General features: G+C 34.7%; 1 protein-coding gene across 1 annotated transcript in view; it reads right to left on the bottom strand.

Moving 5' to 3' along the window:
• GFRAL (GDNF family receptor alpha like) overlaps window positions 1-24,400 on the bottom strand; it is a 56,726-nt gene extending 32,326 nt beyond the window's left edge. Inside the window, 5 exon segments of the mRNA XM_029243287.1 lie at window positions 4,480-4,810; window positions 5,702-5,758; window positions 17,881-18,039; window positions 20,160-20,294; window positions 24,379-24,400. Coding sequence (XP_029099120.1) covers window positions 4,480-4,810; window positions 5,702-5,758; window positions 17,881-18,039; window positions 20,160-20,294; window positions 24,379-24,400 — 704 coding nt within the window.
• Between the last annotated feature and the right edge of the window lie 2,027 nt (window positions 24,401-26,427).

Here is a 26,427-nt window from a genome sequence, read left to right as displayed (position 1 = left end):
GAATATTAATCTTCCTATTTATCATGTATAATTATTTTTTTCCCTGTCTTGAATATGTCACCATCAAACATGCATGAAAACCCTCTGAGTACATGTCATTTGTCCTGCTCTTATTTGCTTTCATGATGTTACTCTGCTTAAATCCATAAATCACATTATTTTCAATAATCTCGTATTTTAAGTCATCTTAAAGGAATCAGCTTTTAAATACAGTGGTAAAAAATAATTAATATATTAAAATTTATATTTAATAAAATACTACAAAGTTTTTGAGCATATAATTCTGAATCCAGAAGAACAAATATGTTCCTTTAATGTAATTAAGGGTTTTATATATAAGATGTCATCTAGATGTAAGCATTGGCAGTATTTGTTGTCATCTATGAGGTTGACAGGTGCCATTTAGTCTTTCTTAAATATATGTTTTACAAAGTTTAAGTTGCATGATTTATCTCCTCATAAAAGTTATTTCATTCAAAAAAGTAGTTGTGAAATTTTGCAAAAATGATGAACTGATGGATATTTAATTAAAAATTAAAATATTATTAAAAATACTTTGGTATACTTACTATCTAAATTATTTGAAAAAATTAAATGCGGCAAAATATTTTATATTATAGAAATTTTGTTTTATGTTTGAAATGTTTTGCTGTGTAGCTGTTTCATTATCCTTATTTTCTCAATATACTGAAATTTCTTATTCTGGTTTATTACTTGAACCATTAAGTATTTAAAAGAGTAAGGTTTAAAATAGAGTTGATTATTTTGTTTTTAGTTTGGCTATAAGTTTCTGGTTATATTGTAAAATGTAAGAGAATATGGTCTGTGTAATTTCTACACACAGAATGTATTACATTTGCCTTTGTGACCTAATATATAGTCATACTTTGTGAATATTCCTTGGCACTTAAATATGTCTATTGTGGAGTTTTGCTTTTAAAAAGTAGGTAAAATTTCTTGTAAGCAATTACTTTTTTTCACTACTTTCTGGAGTTCATACATATGGAAAAACAATGTATTGTAATTTCCTGTAAATTCCTAAACATTTATAATTGGCAAAATATAATCTCACCTCCCAGTGTGTATCTGTATTGGGCAAATTAATTGAAAAACTAGTTCTTTATGTCATCTTCTTTGGCCTTTTCAAATAAACAGAGGAGTTTCAAGACCAATCATGAAAAGAGTAAGTGGGCACAGGGACAGAAGTTGTATTTTCAAATCCAATTGCTCTGCTTTGCCCCGTGTATAAGGGCTTCTGCAGGAAAGATCCATGATAAAGTCTTAACATTCTCACTGAAGAAGTTGTTTTTCTTTGGCGATTTTTTTTTCCATCTGAATTACATTAAGGATAATTTAATATAAATACTGGAAATCTCCCTAAGGCAAAATCTGCTTGAGAAAATGATAGAATTTGTCTTTTCATCTTGACAACTAATATTGTATAATATTTCCATCACCTCTATAAAGTGTTCATTCAGAGACTATTTGCACATGGTGAAAAGAAAAAGACACACAATCCTTACTCCCTGAATTAATATATAAAAAACAGGAATTACATAAGAAGAGACATGTATCTGTATATTAAAACATTATAAAAATTAAGTAAGTACAGATATTCAAAAGTAGAGGTAAATGAGATGAAGTCTTTTGAGAGTATATCATGTTCCAGACCCTGCACCAAGCACTTTGGAGAGGTTGTGAAACCCAGGTGTCCTTGTGGAGGAAAATCACCAACTCTATCAGTCAGTCTGAGGATGTGTTGATGCCAAAGTGAGGTTCATGCAAGAGTTTGTGCTTCAGAATCCATCACAGGGCTTCTCAAGGATTGTAGCAGCGGATCCCATCACTCGACATTAAAATATGGTATTTGATAGGGAAACTCAGATATATCATCCTGAGAAAATTGAATACAAATAACTCAAAGATAATGATGTAGAATATCCGGGGCCCTGGCACTGGAATCAGGTAAAGTTTGGTACCGTCCATGGCGACATCTGGCATTTTTACAGGGATTACTTAAAAAAAAAAGTGTCCTCTGGCTGAGTAAAATGTTATTTGGTTTCACTGCTAGTGAAGATAGATGATAGACAGTAATATTTTATTTGTGATATGAGAAAAATAATACAATCAAATGTTTTTACCACATTTCATTGATTACAGGAGATACCATTATTTTATTACAACTAAAATCACTTGTTGGCAGTTGTTATTGTTTTAATTTAATACTTTTTGTTTTTGGCCACTGAGCTTAAGACGCATTCCAAACATGTTAGGGATATTAAAATGTGCAAAAATTTTGCATCTTTGAATCAATGAAATACAATAATACACTGAATAAGGATTTTTGAGATATAAATGAGTTTGAAAAGTTTTAATTTCATTGTAAAAAATATTTTTATTATTAATTTTATTATTCATTCAAGAGAAATAATTAGTAAAACTTAAAATAACTGATAAACATTTGCAGGAAAAGATCCGCAAATAAAACTTTCTTAAGAACTTTGACATTCTATATAAGTTGAAGCAAAAAAAAAATAGTAAATGGTTTAGCACTCTGCTGAGATCTTTACCCTTTATCTTACAGAATGTGTGCTATAGGGAAGCAGTTCTCTTTTTTTGACAAATGTTTACAAGATCTGCAGCTACTTTGCAAGTTAGAATGCCTGACAGTAAAGGTGTGAGGATAGTTAAAAGGCGGAAGGAAAGCAGTTCACCAAGAATCAGCCCATTCAGGAAGTGATGTCATTAAATCTCATTTGCCAGTGGTTCAAGCAAGGTGACAAATGTGACAAATCTTGCCCTGAGCTATCACACCTAGCCACTTCTCCACACTAAATGCTTATTTTGACCTTTAAAGGAATTTGCTATATATGGAGTTTTATTCATTTAAATACAATTAAATAAAATAGTCCCTAATAGAAGGTACTGGGCAAAGAAATTAATATGAATTTCTTGGGATAATTATCCCAAGAAGAAGCAGAAGCTTCATCCCAATTAATGCTAGTTGTTAAATAAAGCTCCTTTAATGTGATAATATCAATGTTACAGGTAGTTTTGATTCATCAAGTTTATTCAGTATCCTCTTTCTTTCCTCTATCTTCTGACTCATGTCCAAAGAGGCTCACTTAACTGTGGCTTTCTTACCACACAAAAGATCAATTCACCTTGAATATATAAGGAAATGTGTTAACGAAGACCACAGTGAGGAGTAGAGAAAACCAAGCTGTTGGTTTCAATTTATGGTTTCCAGGAGGAGTTACCTGCAAAGGTAAAGTCTAGTCTCAACTAGCAGCCAGAGTGGATATTTTAACATTCACACCTCTGCTCAAAATCTCCCAGTACCGCTCTCATTTCTCTGAGTAAATCCATTCTCTATTCCTCTTCCCCTTGTGCACTCTACCCTCCTTGCCTGAGATCATGCCACACACATTTCTTCCTCAGCACTGGCTCGTCCTTTTTTTGGTATCTCTTCTTTCCGATATTTACTGAGACAAGCTCATTTTCTCACTTATTCGACTCTGATAAAATGTCTCTACTGGGGCCACCCCATTTGTATTGCAATTCTTTCACTCTTTCTGCCCATTCACATTTCCCCTTATTGCACGTGTGTGTGTGTGTGTGTGTGCTCCACAGGGCAGGAATTTTTGTATCTTGTACCCTGATGCCTAAAATAGTAGTAAGTGCCTGGTAATTTTTTTTTTTTTTTTTTTTGCAATATGCGGGCCTCTCACCGTTGTGGCCCCTCCCGTTGCGGAGCACAGGCTCCCGATGCGCAGGCCCAGTGGCCATGGCTCACGGGCCCAGCTGCTCCGCGGCATGTGGGATCTTCCTGGACCGGGGCACGAACCCATGTCCCCTGCATCGGCAGGCGGACTCTCAACCACTGCGCCACCAGGGAAGCCCCTGGTAATTATTTTTTGAATAAACAAATACATGACTAACATCATCACCTAGAGAATTAAGGGTGAGAGGTTGGGAAGAGAAAAAGGGTGCATTCCTGACACCATGGCACACGTGTGTTGGGGAAATCCAAACTCTAGCTCTTTCCTCATCTCCAGCCTAAGACACAAAATATTTATTTTGAAGTTTAAAGAGTCACCTCGTCAAAATTCTATGACATTTAACAGCCTTATATAATCACACCCCAAAAAAACAATAATAAAATTGACATACAAGACAGGTCTATTAAGCAATTCATGAGTCTCACTTGAATATGAAATTTTAATAATGCTATTTCATGACTACCCAATCCTGACAAACTGAATTTCTTTTATTCCAAAAACATATTCTGCATTTGAATTTCGAAAAGGATACTACACATGTACTATGGATTCAAAACTATGAATTGTCTGGCTTTATTTACATCATGTTGAATGATGGTGGGAACTCTAGCTAATGTAATGAGATCAAGTGTTGGGACTAGACTGTAACAAATAAGGTGCCAAAATCAGAAAGTAAGGTATGTGTGTTTTTACTCACCTGCATAATTCATCATTTTGGCAGCTGTGAATTATATCGAGGCAAGTTGGGGCTGGAACTCTGTTCACTGCACATGGCTTGCTGTGAAGAGCTTCTCTGGACTGCTGACAAGGTACATCAGAAGGAGCACAGTCACAAAAAGCCAACATCTGGGCAGTGTTAAAAGGCATATTTTGGTAGAAGAACTGGATGGCTGCTTGGCAGTGTTTCACATCACACAGGTTTCCATTTGCTGAGCAAGCTTTCAGGTAAAGGGCCAACTGTGTGTTACAGAGCACATCCGCCACACACTCCTCCGCCACTTCCAAACAGGACCTGATCCCTCTGATTCCTAAAAGCAATGATATGCCCAGGTCGTGGAAAAGTAAACAAAAAGCTGTACATGCAGAATCTGCAAAACACTGTGAGAAGTCCATGAGCAAAATACAATGATGTATCCATGTGTTATTTTTGGCAAACATTCCTTTTTTTCCCCCTTAGAGTTAGTATGAACTTACTGGGACCTGAATAGTGGACTATTTGCATCGTCTTTCATCTACACTGGCTACGTGTTGTGATCCAGAAGTGATGGGAAGTGTGTAGGGCCAAAACTGAGCTGCAGAAAAAAAGTCTTGAGCCCAGGTTTCTCAAATGTAAACAGTAAATCTTCAGAAATTGCATTTCAGCTATATAGCTAATGGTGCGTTCAGTGGCCCGAATCAAAATGTTCTTGTTCTGTTGCACTTTTTTTTTGTGGGGGAAATCTTGACTAAAGGCTGTAGCTATTCCAACATACAAAAATGTTCACATTCTGGAAAACACAGGTATGTGTGAATGCCCCGCCCCCAACACATCCATATACACAAAAAGACCTCAATTTAATTTACGTGATCAAAATATCTATGAAATTTAATTAAGACCTAGTCTTTGGTTTTAATTGTAAAGTATTCTTCAGCGTAACTATGAATAAACGATGGATAGGCAAAACAGATGTCACATGAGTGGAAGAAATGCAATGATTTTGTTGCCTTTTTTTGTTTTTTTTAAATTATATTTATTTATTTAAAATTTTACTGGAGTATAGTTGATTTGATTTTGTTGCACTTCATAGTATTAGAATGATAAAAATATCCACACAATTTATTTTGTAATGACATATCTTTAAGAAACCTAGTAACTACATTTTAAATTATATTGTCCAGTATTTACAATGCAGATCAAAATAACAATTTATAAACATTACCATGATAGGAAAGAGTAGTTAGATTCCACTTGAATTTATTGTCCTCTTTCATGTTATCTAGAAGGAAAACAAAGAGACTATTTTGTTAGTGAACAATGTTCTAAATTTAATAGGAGAATGTGGACTACCTTTATGAGTGAATAATCAAGCAAAAGTACATATAAGCTCATGTAACCCTTATTTAACCCTTGATACACAAAATTAGTGAGGTACAGATGAAGAAAAATAAACCCCTGAAATATCATTCAAGTCAGTTAAACAGCCCTGCTCTGAGTATCCAGTTACTGGAAGATTTAAACAAATGCTAATGACTAGGCCATGTGCTCAGAAGTAAACAAAGAGTCTGTCTGGAGAGAAAGAACAGAAGGAATATTGTCTGAACCAAAAAACTCTTCCCAGTAAAGCCTTAATTAGATTGAAAAGTAATTTAAAGACTATTTCCACCTCTATCTTAGCCTCCCAGAGTTTTTAGGAATTGTAAGTACAGAATTGAAGACTCTCATTGATGGAAGTGAACTTGGTGACCATCTAATGCTAAAACATTTCATTTGAGAAGCATTGGTTGAGAGAGCTGAATCCTAACCACTAGATCACCAGAGGGGAGGGAGAGGGATGGAGCAGGAGTTTGTGGTTGGTAGATGCAAACTGTTACATTTAGAATGGATAAGCAACAAGTTCCTACTGTATAGCACAGGGAACTATATTCAGTATCCTGTGATAAACCATATTGGGAAAGAATATTTTTAAAAAAGAATGTATATATGTGTGTAACTGAATCACTTTGCTGTACAGCAGAGATTGGCTATACTTCAATTAAAATAATGACGTTTAAAAATCTCATTTAATTGTTCTTTCTTTCAAAGATCAACTTTATAAAAAAAGAAAAGAAGCATTGGTTGAGTCCCTACTATATACCAGGTGCCATACTGAAGACAAATCGGCAGTCCCTATTGTCAAACCTATTAGGAAATAGAGACACACAAACAAAATCAAAATAAAATAGATGGAGCACTAGTAGACATATGCATAAAGTGATAGAATAGAATTATTACATTTTAAAACAAAAATTCAATTTTTGCCATTGGCTATTAAGATACTGACTTCTGTTATGGCATAAGTGTCTCTTCATGTTTCAATTTGTCCTGACTTGAGCTGTCTGTCCAAACTCCCTGCCTGCCCATCTACTGCACATATATGATGGTACAATCATAAGAAAATTCTTTTTACCTCCCGGTGTGTCACAGCCTTTCCAGACTCCTTGTTCCATCTGTTCTCATTGTACATGGTTTTTCATTTTTCTACTGGTTAATTCTCAGCTCAAGAATCACTGTCTCTTCTGAAACACACTCTCCTGTGTTTCTGGGATGTTCCTTCTTCTGTGCTACTATTCCATATTGAATGAAATCCCAATAAGCAAATTTCAGAGAGTTCTACAGCTTTTGTAACATACAAAAGTCTAGGCTAGATCTTCTATGATAGGTTAATAGCTCTGCTTTGGAACTGTTGGGTATGGCTGTGCCACTGACTAAAACATATTCAAGAAACTGAGTTCACTTACTGTTATGAACTAAATTTTGTCTCCTTCCAAAATTTATATGTTGAAGCCCTAACTCCTGGTGTGGCTGTATTGGGAGATGGTGTCTCTAGGGAAGTAATTAAGATTAAATGAGGTCCTAAGAGTGGGGCCCTGATCTGGTAGGATTTGTGTCCTCTTAAGAAGAGACCTTAGTGTGTTTCTTCACTCTTTCCTCTTCACATACACACACCCCATGGAAATGTCCTGTGAGTACATGGCAAGGAGCCAGGAAATCTAGAAGCCAGGAAGACAGCTCTCACCAGAAAATCACACTGCTGGACTTTGATCTGGAACTTCCATCCTCCAGAATGATGAGAAAATTAATTTTTGTTGTTCAAGTCACCCAACCTCTGGTATTTAACTAGGGCAGCCTAAGCAGACTAATACACTCACAATATGACTAATTATTACAAAAACAAAAAAACAATTCTTTTACCATGGGGAAACAAATTCTATTATGGACCCATGCTATTTTATATAATATGAGTAATACATTATAATAAATTCTCTGCACATTAAATCCTAATTCACATTAAATCCTAATCCACATTAAATCCTAATCCACATTAAATCCTAATATATGGTGCATACATAGGTATATACACATTTTCCGGAGAATATTTTAAACAGTAGCTTAATTGCTGAAAAGGAGCTAAAGGGCAGTATGTCACGGGAACACAGAGAAACATGCACCCACCAGACCTCCATCTGCGTTATAAGATCATACACATTACAAAACGTACGCTGTTCCCGCTTCTTGATCCATTAATATCAAAATATATGCAGACTCTGATATCTTTTCACCCTGCTACCACTCTCGTCCAAGACACCATGCATTTCTCTGTTGACCTCATTTAGTGACATGGTCTCATTTGCGATCCATCAGTGAATGACCCCCACTTTATACCTACAGTACAGATCTCACTTCTATGTGTCATGCAATGAATTTAGATATCAATTCCATACCTAGAACTGTCTACTTGATTTCTTCACTTGGATATCTAACAAATATTTCTCACTTACCATGTCCCAAACTGACTCTTGACCTCTCCTCTGTCCACACCAAAGCCTCATCTTCTGTAGTTGTTCCCATGTTAGTCATTGAAAATAATGGCAACCACATCCTTCTAACTACTCAGGACAAAAAACCTTGGAGTCAATGTTGATTCCTTTTTTCCCCTTGCATCCCCATAAGATCCATTCACACCGAAACATATCGAGAATCTGACAGCTGTCCACACTGGTCCATCACCCATCATTACAAAAGCTTCCTAACTGGTCTTTCTACTTGGGCCTTATTTCTCTTCAGTTAGTTGTCAACACAAAAAACAGAATTATCCTGTTAAAGATGTAGATCAGACCATGACACTTCCTTGGCTCAAATCCTTCAGTGGTTTCCTGTAACACTCAGAATATGAGCCAAAAGTTTTGAAATGACCTACAAAGCCTTTCATGATCCTGCCCCTGTTTTATTTCTGACCTCATCTCCTGCATCTCTCCCCCTGCCCTCTCGACTCTACCTCTAGTGTCTTCTTTGCTTTTCCTCAACCTTCCAGACTATCCCCAGCTCACCTTGAGCTTGTGTTTCTGCTGCCTGAAGTGTTCTTTCCCTAAATACCCACATGACTCATTCCCTTGCCTCTTTCCATCTTTACTCAAACATTAATTTCTTCAGATCAACTTTCTGGCCATCCTATTAAAATTACAAACCAACAACTCAGACTTCTTTTTTCCCCTACCTGTATTATTTTTCTGCTTAGCACTCATACTGTTTTTTTTTTTAATTTTATTTTTTTAAATTCTATTGGAGTATAGTTGATTTAAAATGTTGTGTTAGTTTCTGCTGCACAGCAAAGTGACTCAGTTATACATATACATATACTCATTCTTTTCCAGGTTCTTTTCCCATATAGGCCATTACAGAATATTGAGTAGAATTCCAGGCGCTATACAATAGGTCCTTGTTGGTTATCTATTTTATATATAGTACTGTGTGTATGTTAATCCCAAGATCCTAATTTATTGCTCCCCACCTCCCATGTTTCCCCTTTGGTAGCACTCATATTGTTTAAAATATACATCTTCAAATCTTTTATCCTATTAATTTCTTCTTAATGGATGTTACAGCCTACTACTAAGACCCCCCTTTTGGTGATCCCAGTATTCATTTCCCCATCTGCTGGTCCTTTTCCAGCATTGCCTCATCCAAAGGGAGTTGCCACATCGAAGGGGGCAGACTTTTCTAGGGGACAGCTCCTATCTAAGGGCTAGTCCATGAGAGGGGCTCAAAGGAGCAGCTCCCGTGTCTCAATGGGCGACATCTCTAAAAGGCCATTACAGAGCCAAACATCTTGTGGAATCAACTGTTTGTTGTGGTCATTGTCTTGCCTTTCAATTTCTCCCTCCACCTAATCCTGTTTTTCTCACTTCTAGATTTTGTTCCTGAGCCCTCAGTCCAGTACTACTCTGTATGCAAACCTCTGTCTCAGAGTCTGTTTCCAGGGAAACTCACCAAGACACTCCTCAACTGAGAACGTAAAGCCCTAGAGAGCAATATTTTTTGTGATTTTTGTTCGCTTTTCTTACTGCTTTTTCCTCAGGTCTTAGAACATGGCCTAGTACATGGTAGGCACTCAAAGAAATATCTATTAAGTAAATAAATCATCATACCTTACTACATTATCTATTTCTTTAATTTTTTAAATCCCCTAAAAAATAGGAAGCTTCTTAAATGAAGGACAGTTTTGTTGTCGTTGTTTTGATCCTGCTGCACCAGACTTAAGACTTAGCACATTATCAATGTCTCATAAGTATTTGTTCAATGAATGAATAAAATCCACATTATTCTAAAACCTTTTAGCATTTATGTCTTTCTTCATAATCCCTTTTAGACATAGTCATAGTATTACGTTTTTAAATTTTCATTGTCTAAGAGAAACACAGGCAGAAATGGCAGAGCAAAGTCTTTAGTCAACTCATATTTGTGATTATACTTAAGGTTCCCAAATTCCTCCCTTGAATACTGACCTGAAACAATGTCTAGGTTGAATTCATCTTCATTGTCTTCACTGAAGGCTGGAACTGGATTCATCTGAGCATCCTGTATACAAATGTCCTCAAACAAGCTTTTCCAAATTTCAATGCATTTTGCTTCTGAAGGGTCATTGCATTGACAATTCCACAAGATTGTTTCTTTCAGACTTTCTCTTAATGCTGCACACAGGTAGCTTCCATCAAGGGTTTTGCATTGCTCTGATTCCCTCCCACAGGCTTTCTTAAAATTTTCATACAAAAGAGCACAATGTTCAGATTCCTGGCAGATACGTGCTGCCACGACGCAGTAGCTCTTTTTGTCAGTCATTAATGACGTATCTTTCTGATGGAGCCATTGTGTGATGTTGGATTGTGCAGCCAAATGTGAGGACAGTGCTGATTCTTCTATAAATAAAAAATGACTAAAAATTAAATATTATGACCTTTTAATGTTTTCTAAAAAGTGTATAGACATATCTTTTATAAATATACCAATATCTATTGTCTTTCAAAAGCCATTGAAAAAATATATTGCAAGAGAGCCATTACAAATGATCTTGATTTTCTTAAAAAAATTGAAAGAAAAGTATTGATTATTTATAGTTTATGTAACTAAACATAATGATAATACTCAATTTCATTTAATATTTTATCCTCATTTATTTCGTCTTTTCATTACATTTTGATAATGATTGGTAGAAATCATGTGTAACTTAAAATACTTATAATCCATTATTTATCTTCTATAAAATTTTGTGAATTTCCATTTTATCCTAGAAATTTACCTATACTAAAGTGTTTCTCCACAGTTTTTCATTATTTCCCCTTTAAGAAGCATTTTTAGACAGTTTTTTCCTAATTCCCTTACCCCCTCATGAAATTTTAATTCCACGGATATATCGTGCATCTGTTTAGGGACTGTATGTATATCTATGCTTTATATATAAGTGAGAGGTTTTTTGCTCATCCCTAAGAACCAATTTTCACCCCTTGGGGGTTATATCCTCATAGAGAATGCATGTTCTACTAGAGAGTTCCAATAAGCACATAATTATATAAACTTTATAGAAAAAAGATAAGGAAAACAACCTCAATATAAGAATCCTTACTTGCTTAATCTAAGCTTTCAGAAGTATACTGTCTAATTCTAAAATGTCTCATCTTCCTCTGAGGTCCTTCATGTGGATCTCTACAATGAAAACTTCCTTGACCCTACCATTCTTCCCAAAGTAACTTTTTCCCCTGGGGTATTCTTCTCTTAAAAAAAAAAAAAGGGTTGTTCTCTTTTGTTTATTAAATGAACTTTCTTATACCTTAGTTTTTACAAATGCCTCATGCAAGATAAAGATAGTATAATCTATTTCATGATATGAAAATGTTTACTTAAAAACTGCCAGGGCATTCTTAGAAGCACTGTTCAGAGTATAGCCTCTGTACTGCATGGGTTTGGAGACACACACTGTGATAAAGGTTTGCACATTTATCAAACAACAGCTCACATGGATTGCTATAATTATTTAAATCAGGCTTCCCTACTGGAACAGAGAACATCTCTCCTACCCCTTTTGGCCAGCATATGCAAGGCTTGTGTGGATGGGATGTATGTGAATTAATGCCATCCTCATATAATTAGTTCTATTATATTGGTAATTATATATTTTCAAATAATCTGTAAATCTGTCTAAATGTCAATCTCTTTTACAGTACATATATATGTATGAGTATTTATATATATATTTATATTTAATAATCGAAGCTAAATGAAATAATCTGGCTAAATGTCAGTTTTACTCTGCTATGTTTTTAGCTAACCAAGAGCAGGGACTGTCTTAACCTATCTTTATTTCCATCCTCCAGCATTTATATGATATCTACACATATTAACTGAATAATAAATATCTTATGAATGAGTATATAATTTAGATGCTCAAAATGTGTTTAAAATTAAAAATAAATGATATATTTATTGATCAGTTACTAGGTGTCAGGCAGTATGTTGAAAATTTATCATATTAAGAAAAAAAAAAGGAAGAAATGTCAAAGCTGATTTGCTCAAGAAGTTTACAATCTATAATAAAGAATAGAAAAGTGCACGTCTGTTATATGTTGAGAAATGTTTTGGGAATGCAAGGGAGAGAGAGAGAGAGAGAGAGAGAGAGAGAGAGGGAGAGAGGCATTGTATCTTGTTGGAGTGATGACCAAAGAGCTGGTGGAGGATGCTACAGTTGGAATAGGATGAAATAATAAGATTTCAATTATCATTTCCTTTTCCACTCTGAGCTAGATTATAAGCAAGCAGCTGATGCTCTGGGTAAACACCATGATCAGGCCAGGTCCATCATGAAGTGCATTTGTGAGATCATTCAGGTCCTCTGTACAGGGTTTCTATATTCCTGGCTTATCAACATTACAACAGAATAGCATTTAACAAGTATTTATTATGGAAAAAAATGGTTTAAATGTGAACTGATTTCAGTTTAACTGCTCTAAATTTGTATGTACCTGTGGATGGTAACTATATTTTGCCAGCATCTTGGTCTGATAGAAATGGCCATTGAGATATAAATGAACTAGCCCTACTATCTTGAAACAAAAGTCAATAAATATTTTTAGTATTTCTATACACTTTCATTTCAGCCTACTTCAACCTAAAACTAGTAAAGACCTACTCATTAGCTAATTAATGTCATTTTAGTCTCTATCCTATTTGACTTCTCTGCATTTATAATTGTCGATTATTTCCTCTGTGTCTTTCTCTCTTTCACTGGCTTCAAAATTCTTCCTGCAGTTTTTGCTTTTCCTGTCTTTAAAAACTTCCTTGTGGTTTCATCAACTAGATTGAAAACGTTGTTATCAAAATACTTATATTCTCACGTCATATCTTTTCCTGGCCAGTCTTATCCTCCTGCATTCTTGTACCTGTTTCTTACAAACCATTGACTCCCAAATCTATATGTCCATTTTAGGATACTCTCCTCAGTGTGAGACCCATGTTTCCAAATGCCAGCCAGATGAGGTCCACTCCATCATTGCTTTTTTTAAACTATATACTCATCATGTGAAATGTAAAACAAAATATTAACATTTCTAACATGAATGTGCCATAGTGTGCCCTCCCAATGCAAACTCTCCAAATATAACTCACCACTTCTGTCCCCAGTCCTGTCTCCGTGTACAGCAATACCCTTGTCCCAAGCCAGAAGCTTCTACCACACATTTAACAACATTCCATACTCCTCATATCCAACGGAAACCAATGACTATTGATTGTAATTTATAAATATTTCTTAAATATCTCTTATCCTGACAGTCCTCAGCACCAGTGTGGTAGTTTAGGCATGAGTCATCTCTCTCCCAAACTCTTTTGATGGCTTTTTAACTGATATCCCTGGCCTACATCCTTCCCTGCCTCCATTCCCTCCTTTACACCACTGCCAACAAACGATATCCTTCAAAATACTGATTCTGTAGTCTTCTGTTTAAAATGCATTAGTAGTTCCTCAAAACAACAGTTTGAAGTCTAATCTCCTTAGAAAGATACGTAAGTTTAATAAGTTCCTCCTTCTTATTAACATCTGGTTTCTTTCCAGTATCTCCTAAGACTCCTCTGTTCTATAGTCCAGCTTTACCAAGAACGTGTTGCTCTCCAATGTCTTCTGCTTCATTCTACTTCCTCTGTCTAGAACATCCATTTTATTTCATCTCCCTATTGAGTTCAGTTCACCCTAAAAAGCCCAAGTCTGTTATTTCTTCTATGAAGTCTTCTAAGTCTCCATTATTTCTTCTTGTATAACTTTAAGTGTGTAATTGTGTGTGTATAATCTCACGTGTATCACCTCACGTGTATCACATTGTATAGGTGATATTTAGCAGTTATCATTTTCATTAAGAATTGAGACCATACAAAATATGTTCTCTAATGTTATTGGAATTAGATGATTAACAAAGATATCTAAGAAATCCTCAAATATTTGGAAATTAAACAATAGTATTCTGAATAAACTTTGAATCAGAAAGAAAGTCAGGGGCTTCCCTGGTGGCACTGTGGTTGAGAGTCTGCCTGCCGATGCAGGGGACATGGGTTCGTGCCCCGGTCTGGGAAGATCCCACATGCCACAGAGCGCCTAGGCCCGTGAGCCATGGCCGCTGAGCCTGTGCGTCCGGAGCCTGTGTTCCGCAATGGAAGAGGCCACAACAGTGAGAGACCCGCGTACAGCAAAAAAAAAAAAATAGTCAGAAGGGAAATAAGAAAATATTTTGAAATAAATAAAAATGAAAACACAAGATATTAAAATTAGTAGATGTGACTAAAATAGCACTTGGAAGGAAATTCATGTAATGAGATGCTTACATCGCTGATAAGATTTCATCTTAAGAAACTAAAACGTGAGGATCAATTTCAAGTCAAATCAAATGCAAAAGAAATAATGTCGAGCAAAATTGAGAGAGAAAGACTGAAAGAAAAAAGACAGAGACAGAGAGATAAATACAGAGAAACAGACACAGAAAGAGAGAGAAAGAAGGGCACAAATATCCAGTACTTGAACAAAACTGAGGACATCACCTGAACTTCGTCAGACTTTTAAAGGACAACTTGGGAATATTAGGAACAACTTAGCAGAGTGATAGAAACTAAAAGAAAGGGTAAAATGGAAACTCTAAAAGTAAAAATTCAACATAAATCCAACAAATGTCTTTCAAATTCATTGAAAGACAAACTACAAAAGAAGAAATAGAACAGTCTTGAAACAAACACACTGAACATTTAAAAACCTTCCAGTGAAGAACAGCACAGATATCTTCATTGGTAAATTGAATTAAACACTTAAGGAAAAAATAACGCCAATTCTTTTTATATTATTCTAGAATTTAGAGGAGAAGAAAATACTTCCTAACTCATTTTGAAGACAGTATTACCCAGAAAACAAAATCAGACAAATACTTTCTAAGAAGAGAGAATAACATGCCAATATGCATCATGAACATAGATTTAAGACCCTCAACAAAATATTAGAAAATTTAATCCAACAATATATAAAAAGAATAATACAATAATACATCATGACTGAGCAGGATGTAGCCTCAGAATGAAGGGCTGTATCCAACATTCAAAAATCAACAATAAAATTTACCAAATACCACTAAAGAAGTAAACATATGATCATTTCAATAGAGGCAGAAAAAGCATTTGCAAAATTTAACATCTACTTATCCATTCGTGATAAAAATTATCTAAGCAAACTAGAAATAGAAAGGAATTTCCTCAGCCTGATAAAGGGAACCTGCAAAGAGCCTACTGCAAAAGCCATTCTTTATTGTGCAAAGCCGAATGCATCCCTCCTAAGATAGGTAAAAAGGCAAAAAATGGCCACACCAAACAATCCTATTTAATATTATACTGGAAGTTCTACTCAGAACAATAGAGCAAGAATAAGAAATAAAGGTTTACAGATTGGAAAGTGAAATATAAAACTCTCTTTATTCCCTATTCGTAGATAACAAGGCTATCTATGTAGAAAATCCTATAGATTCTACAAAAAACAAAACAAACAAAAACCCCTAGAACTATAAAATGTCCATATAAAATGTCAATTGTATTTCTGTATACTAGCTATGATCAATTGAAAATTAAAATGTAAAATAAAGTGCCCTTTACAACAGCATCAAAAAAATGAAGCATATCTGTAAATCTTAACAAAATGTAAGAATTGTTATATTCAGAAGTACAAAATATTGATAAAAGAAATCAAAGAAGTCCTAAATACATGGAGAGATATACCACGTTCATGGATTTGAAAACTCACATAGTAAATATGTCAGTGCTATCCAAATTGATCTATAGTTTTGAGGTAAGCCAAATCAAAATACCAGCAGGATTTTTCTGTAGACATTGACAAGCTGATTGTAAAATTTATATGGGATAACAAAGAAGGAGACTAGCTGAATCAACTACTTAAAAGGAAAAAAATTAAAGGAATTACACTACTTTATTTCAAGATATCCCATGAAATTACAATAAATAAGACTGTGGAATATTAGCAAAAGTATAGAAATATAGGTAATTGGTATGGAAAAGAAAATCTGGAAGTAGAGCCAGCAATATACAACCTAGTGATCTTTTGAGAAAAGTGAAATTGAAAATATCTTCAGCAAATGTGGTGGGACAATTAGATATCCATATGGCAAAAGAATACATCTGACCCATAGCTTGCACCATATAAAAAATTAACTCAAAATGCATCATAGACCTAAATATAGAACCTAAACTACATACTTTTGGAGAGAGACTTTACCAAATAATATATAGAGGTGACACATAAGCACATGAAAATATGATCAACATTATTATTATTTAAGTGCAAATTAAAACTACAGTGTGATACCATTAAATATGTTTTGGAATGGCAAAAAAAAACATGAGTGCTTCTGAGAATGTGGAGCAACTGGAACTTTCATACATTTATGGTGACTTCATATCTGAAATACAGTATTAAAGCTCCTTATAAAGTTAAACATACACTTTACTATATGACCCAATACTTTTTTACCAAAGAGAAATAACTTATATTCATGCAAATCTTATATGTGACTATTTATAACAGCTTTATAATCTCTAAAAATCTGGAAACAATGTAAATGACTTTCAGTGGTGAATGGATAAACAATTTATGGAATAACCATACAATGGAATACTACTCATCAAAAAAGAGAACAATTTTTTGATGAATCGCAAATATATTATTTTAAATAAAAGAACACTGGCTCAAAAGGCTACATGTTATATAATTCCATTTATATAAAATTCTGGTAAAGGCAAAATTATGGAACAGAAAACTGTCCAGTAATTATTGGAGGGGTTGGACAATGAAACCATTCAAGATGGATGAGAGGTAAACCTTTCTCTTATAAAGTGGGGGAAGGAGGATTCTGAAAGAAGTGGTGAGAACTCTGTGAAAACAGGTGCATTCCCAAGATGACCACTTTTCGGAGAACATACATAGGGACACTGAGGATATGGAAATTGATTACATTAGGGCTATTGGATCCCACGTATCTCTTGGAAAATCTTTCTGTAAGCTCAGGACACATGTCAACAAGCTTGATTACCACTACTTCACCATCAGGCTGGCACTTTGAGTAGACAATAAATAAACGCATATTAAATAATCAAGTTCTCCTATCCAAAGGCAAGCATAAGTCTGGGTAAGTGGTTATACTTTGGTCTTCCTCAGGAGACCCTGTATTCTTTACCAACAGAAATGGTATCTTATTTATCTTCTATCATTTAAGTCTTGTGCAAAGCCATAGTGAGCCTCACAAATATATGTATTGAATGAGTGAATCTATAATACTAATGAATTATAATAGAAAGAAACTTGAAAATTGTGGTTAGCAATTACAGAAATATGTCATGCACTTACTGAGATCTACAGCTCACAGAACCTTAAATTACATGAAGAATTAATCAAGTAACCAGAAAAAACAAGAGTTCATCAAATTACATAGATGTGGTTCATTTTGACGTTGTACTTTTCAATGACAGTAAATGTTTCATATAACAATGTATTACCTGATTTGTTGATGCATTTTTTTCCAAGCAATTTCTTAATGGTACAGTAGAGGTCATCAGAGCAGAGACAATTTTTAAATTGGAAATTGCTTTCTGCTAAAGACCAGATACTTAAATTACGGGTGGATGAATCCTTCATCTGGCAGGGGTTGCCTGGATTTCACAGTCAAACATGTAACACTCTAGATATTAATCTGAATATAATTTTTGAGGCCTCCTATCCAAGGTACATTAAAGCTTTAAAGAGCCTCCCCCTACCCAAAGCTTTTAACGTATTAATTTTAGTAATTCATTATTAGAGTGAAATTATCTGAGGTTGCTACAGCATGTCCATATAATTGACTTTTCAAGCAAAAACTATTCCTACTGTTTTCCCCACCAATATTTACTTTCTAAAATAGAATAAAACTTTCTGTATTTTAAAGGAGATTTGTCCCCACTTAGAATGCCAACTTTTTCTCTTTAATAATAATCAAGGCTGCCCTTACACGAGGTGACCAGAATGCTCTGTAATCTTAGCTATTTTGTCAGTTTAGCAATTGTATTAGCTGTTTGGTCTTAATCTCATTTTATTTACATGTCATTCCAAGATAATAATAAGAGACAAGCAAGTGGCTCTAAATTTATCATGGGAAAAAATGTGGTCCTGACTCTTAGAAAGCACTTAATATTATTGAATAGTGCATCTTTCATAATTACCAATATTTCATGTTCTGCTTTAATTTAAAAGGCCATATTCATCTACCCAACAATTTTCTTTTACTCAGTTTTCTGAATAAAACTACTTGAGTACATTTCATTTGTGTATTTGAGAATATTTCTATTTCAACTTCATGTATGGTATAATTATGCAAATTTACCATTCACTGCAAATGACTTGCTATTTGTATAGTGAAATCAATAAATATGTTATAATTCATGACACGCTGAATGTGATATTTTAAATTGCCTTATAAAATATAACAAGGAGATTCATCATCAAAACAAATAACAGACTTTTTTTTGTCATTGTCCTTTATTCTCATCTTAATATTATTATGTTATTTGAGAAAACTTGCAATTGAAATTATTTTCCTGAACTGTAATGAGAATGTTGGATTAGAGACCTATAACTTTCTTTGGCATATGAACATTGCATGTACTCCTTTCAAGGGCAGGGAAGAAAAGGAAATCTTGCTCCTTGTCTACATCCTATGTAATTCCTTGAAATCTTGTGGCTGGACAGGAGCTCTGATGTTGGAGATTGTGAATGTTGACATTGTTAGAACTATGGGTGGTTGCCTCTTAACCCAACACACTCTACCTTACATTTTTGGGAGGTAGAGGAAGCTCAGGCAGATAGGAAAGGGTTGTGAGCAGTACAGAATTTATTCTTCATGAAATGGTTGGAGTAGCAAAGTGAGTCATGAAAGAATATATTTTTATTTTTTCACTTTGGAGTTCTCTTACTGAATATGCCAGAAAGTTTATTGGGTTTTTACGGTTTTATCATATTCATTATACAAGTTGATAAAACTTTTTATGTTAGTATAAGGTGTTTTGAAAAGTTATGTCATAATAATATTAGGGCAATGTCCCCTTAAACAATACATTTATCATTTTTAGTGAATGGAGTCTTACTATAATGCTCTCATTCAATATATATTCAGTTACTTGATATATTCAGTACTTTTTTTTTCTGTTAAACAAATGACAGTGACTTTCCAATCTTCATATTCTCTACCCATTGGGCCTCCTCTCAAATGTTTGGAATGTAGGACTAGTTAAAAGCAAAAATATGTTTTAACTTGTTCTTGACACAGTTGGAATGGAAAATAGTGTATAGGTTGCAAAAATATAAAACTCACGTTATGTACATGCAAATAAATAATGTGTTTGATTATGACCAATGTTATCTTCCTATGTTATCCTGACATAGTAACATATAAGCAAAAGAACATTTTATTTGAAAAACTGTTGCCATGCTTCTGAGAGGCATGTGTATAATTGTAACATTAGTGAGATAAGTAAAATAATAATCTGAAATCCTGCATAAAGTTGCCTGCAGTGTCAATGCATTAGGGCCCTTGAGTAATTTAAGAACAGTCTTTTGTATCTAATTTCACTAATAAGTAATTGTAGGCAAATCACTTGAATACCAAGTTTAAGTAAGGTATTTAGAGAAAAAACTTAGTTCCTAGGATAGTGAAAGAAAAGAACAAATTCTATTTTTATCTCTGTAAAAAGAAATTATTTGAGTGTGTTTTAAACTTTTTATGTTAGTATAGAGCGTGTTTTACCTGACACATTGCAGGCATCTTCCATTATTCTCCAGGCGTGTTTACATCCATCTGCATCACTTAGGCAGAGTTCTCTTAAATATGTGCAATCAATGGTTTGGGAAGTGGACTCATTGACCAAGCATAGCCCCACAGCTTGAATAACAACAATAAAAGAACAACAAAAACAACAGCAATATGGCAGTTATTTACCTCAAAACTAAGTGATTAATGATCAAGACCAGAATTATGAAAACTGAAATGTGATAAAATTATTACAAATCTGGAATGGATCTTAACCTCCCCTCTAGCTACAGATCTCTGTTTCTCTTATGTAAGATTCTTAAGTAAAAAGTCTGTATTTGCCCTCTTTCTTTCTTACTGCCTATTCATTTCTCAATGTATAATTTATTGTTATTTCTATTGCTCCATTGAAACTACTTTAAAAAATGCTCCAATCGTCTCCATAACATCAAATTTAATAGTTTTAAGACTTCATCTTGCTTACTTTTATCATTGGGCATTTCATTGTCATTTTGTTCTTGAAACTCTTTTCTTTTGGCAACCCTCTCTTCTAATTCTCTTGATACTTATTCGTTTAATATTTTCTGACCACAGTTAGAATTCTTCCCAGGATCCTCTTACTTTTCTATTAAAGTATATTTGAAGCTTAGGTTCTGTCCTCAGACTTTTCTTATTCTCATTTTACACCCTTTCTGTGGACAATTCCATATATTTATGGTTTTAACTAAAATATCTAGACTGATGATTCTCAAATATCTAATTCAATCCTGTTATTTTCCAGTATTCCAGTTACAGATGATGTTCTCTCCACCTAAATGTTCCAGACACACTTCCAGACAATATTATCATCAGTAGTGTCCTGCTCATCACCACTCCCTGCTGGACCACCCTACTTCATCCGCAATTTCACCATTCACCATGGCACCCACACTGGGAACCTTGGGTTCATGATAGGCTCCTTTTCTGTGCTCAGTTTTACTCTCCCATATCCACTCTTGTATAGTTCATTGATTCTCATTTTGAATATTTGACCAACTCACCAGTTAGTCAGTCTGCCTCCAGTTCTATCTTATTCAGGTAGGTTCTTTACACTCCCTAATCTGCCTCATGTATCATTCTAGTCCTGCTGTTTCTCTGCTTCATCCTTTGGATGGTTCCTCTTAGCATGACTCTCCTATTCTTCATCATGTGCAATCTGGAGGTCCTCGAGCATTTATAGTTTCTCAGATGCTTCATGCTGCCTTGTACCTCTGAGCATTTACTGTATGTCACCCCTTTTCTTTTTACTCTGGAATAACCTTTTTTTGTCATTTAAGACTCGACACAATAACTACCTATTTTAAGGGAAAATTTCCCTGAATTCAATACCTGTTTTCCTACATTCAAATTGAATTCAACACCCCTCATCTGTTTCACTATAATCTTGGGAATTTCCCAACTATAGTATTTATTGCTCCATAATGAAAGTGTATATTTATTTTTGTCTTTACCACTGGGTTCTGGGGTTTTACTCAGCAGGCATTAATTCATGATCGCATCCCTATCATCAACACAATGATGGATCATACATATTCAGTTAATGCATGTTGACTTAACCAACTTGAATCATTCTTTATGGATGAGTTATATATAAATAACTCTTAATATTCAATAAATATAACACCTTCCAGATATTTACAAGTTATTTTGGGTAGAAGAGAAAAGATTCCAGCAAGTTTTTTAAAATATCAAGGAAGTAGCAATGTTAATTTAGTATATTGTACCAATTATTCAAACTAATTCTGCAAGCATACAAACTGACACTTGCTTAATCAATCCATAGAAAAATATGGGAATTACAATTGAGTTCTAGAGACAGTGTATTAACTATAGTCAAGAGACCTCAAGCTATGTCTTAATCAGGGCCAACTTATTTGAATTTTTAAAAAGATGATGCTATTATGAACGACTTGTCACAACATAGAGTTATAGGCTTCAAGTAAAGCCACAACATCTTCTTTTAAAAAAAACTTACCTCTTTCCAAACCTCTTCTCCTAAGGGGAATCCATGAAAACTGATTGGATCATATGTATTACTGGCTGAGTCACTGTATTTGGAGATTAAGCCCATGCGTGTGACTTGGTCACATTTTTCTTGTTGAGGGCTAGAGTGGAAATTGACATATCAGCTTTCCGTGTTTTCATGTGTTCACGGATAACCTCACCTAGCCAAGCTCCTGTTCTAGGTTAGCAAGCCTAGAGAAAGAGAAAGAGCCACTTCTATTCTGGCCCAAGGTTACTTACTTCAATCCAGCTTGCCAAAGATCCTGAAGTAGGGATTTCATGTCAGAAAGTCAATTTATAAGCAACTAGAGTTTCATTTTTCATTGATCACTATTATCTTGTGAATACTTCTCTCAGGAAGCTTTTATAGGTGATGGTCTCCTGGGTATATCATCAAACCTCACTTGTATCTCAGTGCAATGATCATTAATGAATTCTACATATTATCTTTCCCAAATGTGTTTTATTTTCTTTCATATTTAAAATTTTAGGTTGAATAATCATCTTGATTGTTTTACGTGATTTTCCACGCCTTCCACTCGGAAGAAATACTGAATCAAGTAGGAAAACCACTTCAATGGTTTGGCCCAGAAAAATCAAAATAACTTCAGCTTTCCAGAATCTTATCCATTCCTGACTATGATTTCTGGCCATGTATTTAAGCCAGGAGTTTTCAAGGAGCATCTTGAAATGCTAAGTGAGAAACAGGTTCTATTTTAAAATAAATAAGATGGAGAATATTGCACATTTTATCACTCTTTAAAGATGTATAAGACTCATTAGGCTATTAAATGCTTTGTTTTAAAAATTCACTATGTCTCACATTTCTTTGGCTGCAGAACTTTCCCGCATTGCAAAGCCTATTTAAATGATGTTGAACAAATATTCTGAAGCACACACTATGGGAAATATTGATTAAACCTATCAGATAGCACAATTTTGACCCTAAGAGTGTTAGGTATGATTTCCCTTATTCATGCAACCTAGTGTCTAGGTTAATTTAGAAGTGAAAGTTGAAAACAAGAGGCCATCACTACCTTTTCAATGGGGGCCATAATGAGGTTGTAATTTATTTTATGTGTTTCATTATATTGCTGCCTGATCTACAAAAATTAAAGTTTCCTAGATTTCTCCTTATTATAAATGATAGAAATAAGGAAACATTATTAGCAATAAATGCAAGGAACAAAATTTTGAATAAGGATTACTTAAACCCCCCCAAACCTGAAAATATATAAATGATTTTTTCTTTCTTGCCTTTATTTTCTTTGACTAGATTTATTTTGACTTCCAACATAATTTGAAATAAACTTCTTTGTTTTCTTGCCCTCAAGTGTGCCTTTATTCATCAATATCTATTGGCAGAGAGTAAGCAGAAAATACACTGGCTTTGTTTTAATGAGTAAATTATTAATATTCAGCTACAATTATAACTATCCCTTTTTCTGAATGCAATTTGTAGATTCTATTGCATGCTGATGAAAATATAAATAGCTTCTCCAATAACACATATAGCAAGTAGGTCTTCATAGAGTCTACTTTTAAGTATACATTATTTTTTACTAACATCTTACAATGCATTCACACTACCCAAGACAAGAGAGATAAGTTCACACTTTATCTCTAGGTTACAAAAATTGACTGAAATGTGAAGAAGCATTTGATGTCATGTTGTGTTACTCTACTAACTGCCTCCTTCTTATTAAATATTAACACGTAAAATCAGGGAAATTGAATGGTTTAAATTAATCTAATTTCAATTTAATACCAAAAAAATAGATAATAATTCAAAATTTGTCATCTTATAACTTGTAAATAGGTACTGGAAGGTTTCATTTCTAAAAGGCTCTAGTACAGATGTCAATTACTGATCAATTACTTAAAGTGATTGGATTATTCTATATATAAAAAAGATTATTCTATATATAAAAAAGAAACAACCTGAGCTATTAATGCAATTCTCACATTGTGCATTTTCTATAGAGCTATAAATGAGTAAAAGTAAGTGTACATTTTTGCAAAATTAAGAAGCTATGTTAAAGTATAAATTTGCAATTAATACTTTATATTATAAACATTTGTTAGCTTGACAGTTAAGTGACAGGAGACAGCATTTGTTTCACTGAGAATTGGTGTTATGAATTCAGATAAACCGGAAGCATAATTCACTTACCGAAGAAAATGAAAACTATCATGGTAGCCAACTTGGGGCTGTTCACCTGGAAGAAAAGCAGATATCTTTTTCCAACCACCTTCTTAACAGCAACTATCCACAACAAGGTTTCAGCTTGTACTCCTGCTTCCTAAAAACATCACTGATTCAAGTCGGCTTCCTGTCACCACTTCCTCACCAATCTTTCCTGAGCTGTGAACTTTCCTAAATAGGTCCAAATTCAATTATTCTCTTCTGAGTGTACTGATCTCCGATATTATGCTTCCAGGAAAGCCCAAGAGCCAGATACTAAGAAGTGATACATTCTCTGTGCAATCAGGAAAAAGGTGGGTTTTCCCCCATTCAACTAGAATGTTAAACTGTGTACAAGCTTCCCAACTATAACTCAAAATCTTCCTAGACACTTGAGAATGCTCAGTTTCTACTTCATTAATTAGCATAATTCAGGCAATTTTATATCTTTGAGGATAGGAAAAAGGAGAAAAGGCATAAGCAAAGCCCAGGAAACTGTATGGGGAATTCAAGTTCCACTAGGATCAAAACAGTGTACTTCATCTTTCCAAACAAGAAATGTTCTTTACAGGTGCCCCAGTGTGCCTAAAACTTGTGCTGCTCTAGCCACAGTTCCTCTAACACTTCAAACAGGGCAATGTGTACGAAATGACTCCTCGACATTTGCCACTTGACACGATTTTTCTGAGCTTCAATGAGAGGCATTGCTATGATCTGAAGATCTGTGTCCCCCCGAATTCATATGTTGAAATCCTAAACCCCAGAGGAGATGGCATTAGGTAGAGCACTTGGGGGTTACTTAAATCACGAGGCGCAACCCTCATGAGTGGGATTAATGTTTTAAAAAAAGAAACTCCAGAAAGTCCCTTGCTCCTTCCACCTTGTGAGGACACAGTGAGAAGTTGTCAGCCATGAATTAGGAAGAGGGTCCTCGTGAGACCGTGACTGTGCTCGCAGCTTGATCTTGGACTTCCAGTCTCTGGAACTGTGAGAAATAAATTTCTGTTATTTGTAAGCTACCCAGTCTGCAGTATATTGTTATAACAACCTTAGTGGACTAGACAGGCAGTATTTATCTCCTCTTACTTAGACTGTGTTCTTCCTCACCAGAATCTAGAACACATCATCCACCTGGGGACAGCCTGAGGCTTCGACTTTTAAAATAGCCTGAGACATTTTTGTAATGAACGCTTAGGAAGTAAAAAAATGCTGCATAACAGGAAATTAGGAAAAGACAGGCACGGATAACTATCTTGAGATGGGGGAGGAGCATTTGTGTGTACGAAGTTACACAATGAGAGGGTTGTTGATTGCATTTGTCCATATTTAATTTACACTAGAAAATAAGTTATAGCGTATTTTGTTTTCAGAATGCATGATGGAAAAGTACAGACTCTGGAGTCCAACAAACCGAAATTATAACACTATTTTTCTCTGTAGGTGTATGTAAATGACTTTCAATCAGAAGTTATTTATATTTACTCTGTAAAATGGGCTGACTGTATCCATGGTTGCTATAAATGTTAAATATGTATATGAGGTTTATATTACAAGAGATAAACAAACGGCAGTTATATTGCACCCACTGGCTTAGTTATTATTTAACCAATAATTATAATGTCATAAAATTAATCATTTCCTTTTAAAAGGCACTGAGTCACTAAGCTTATATTATAAATTTTGTTGAGATAGTTATTCTTTTTGATATAAGATGACTAAAAATGGCTTAAGCTCAAGAAAGATTTGGTGGCTCTGTTGGTTTGCAAACTGGTCCCTTACACAAAGGGCAAGGAGAGTCTGAACAAAGGGGCAGATCACTCCGGATAGGTAGGTATCAGATTTAATAAGCAAAGGAACTTACATACAAGGAACTTGTTTGGGGTGAACAACAGACAATTAGATATTTGCACCCACCCACCAGAATCTTAAAATTTTATAGAGAGGCCTTAACTGGGTTCAGTCATGTGCTCCATCCAGATGGTCTCAACCACACAGAGCTCTCTCAAGGCTGAGTCCTTCAGAACAGCCCCACTGTGG

The sequence above is a fragment of the Monodon monoceros genome, unplaced genomic scaffold (genome assembly GCF_005190385.1).
Source record: "Monodon monoceros isolate NGI ecotype Baffin Bay Population unplaced genomic scaffold, NGI_Narwhal_1 Super_Scaffold_3, whole genome shotgun sequence".
NCBI classification, from domain to species: Eukaryota; Metazoa; Chordata; class Mammalia; order Artiodactyla; family Monodontidae; genus Monodon; species Monodon monoceros.
The sequence above is the reverse complement of the archived record's forward strand: the minus strand, read 5'-3'. Positions and strand labels throughout refer to the sequence as shown.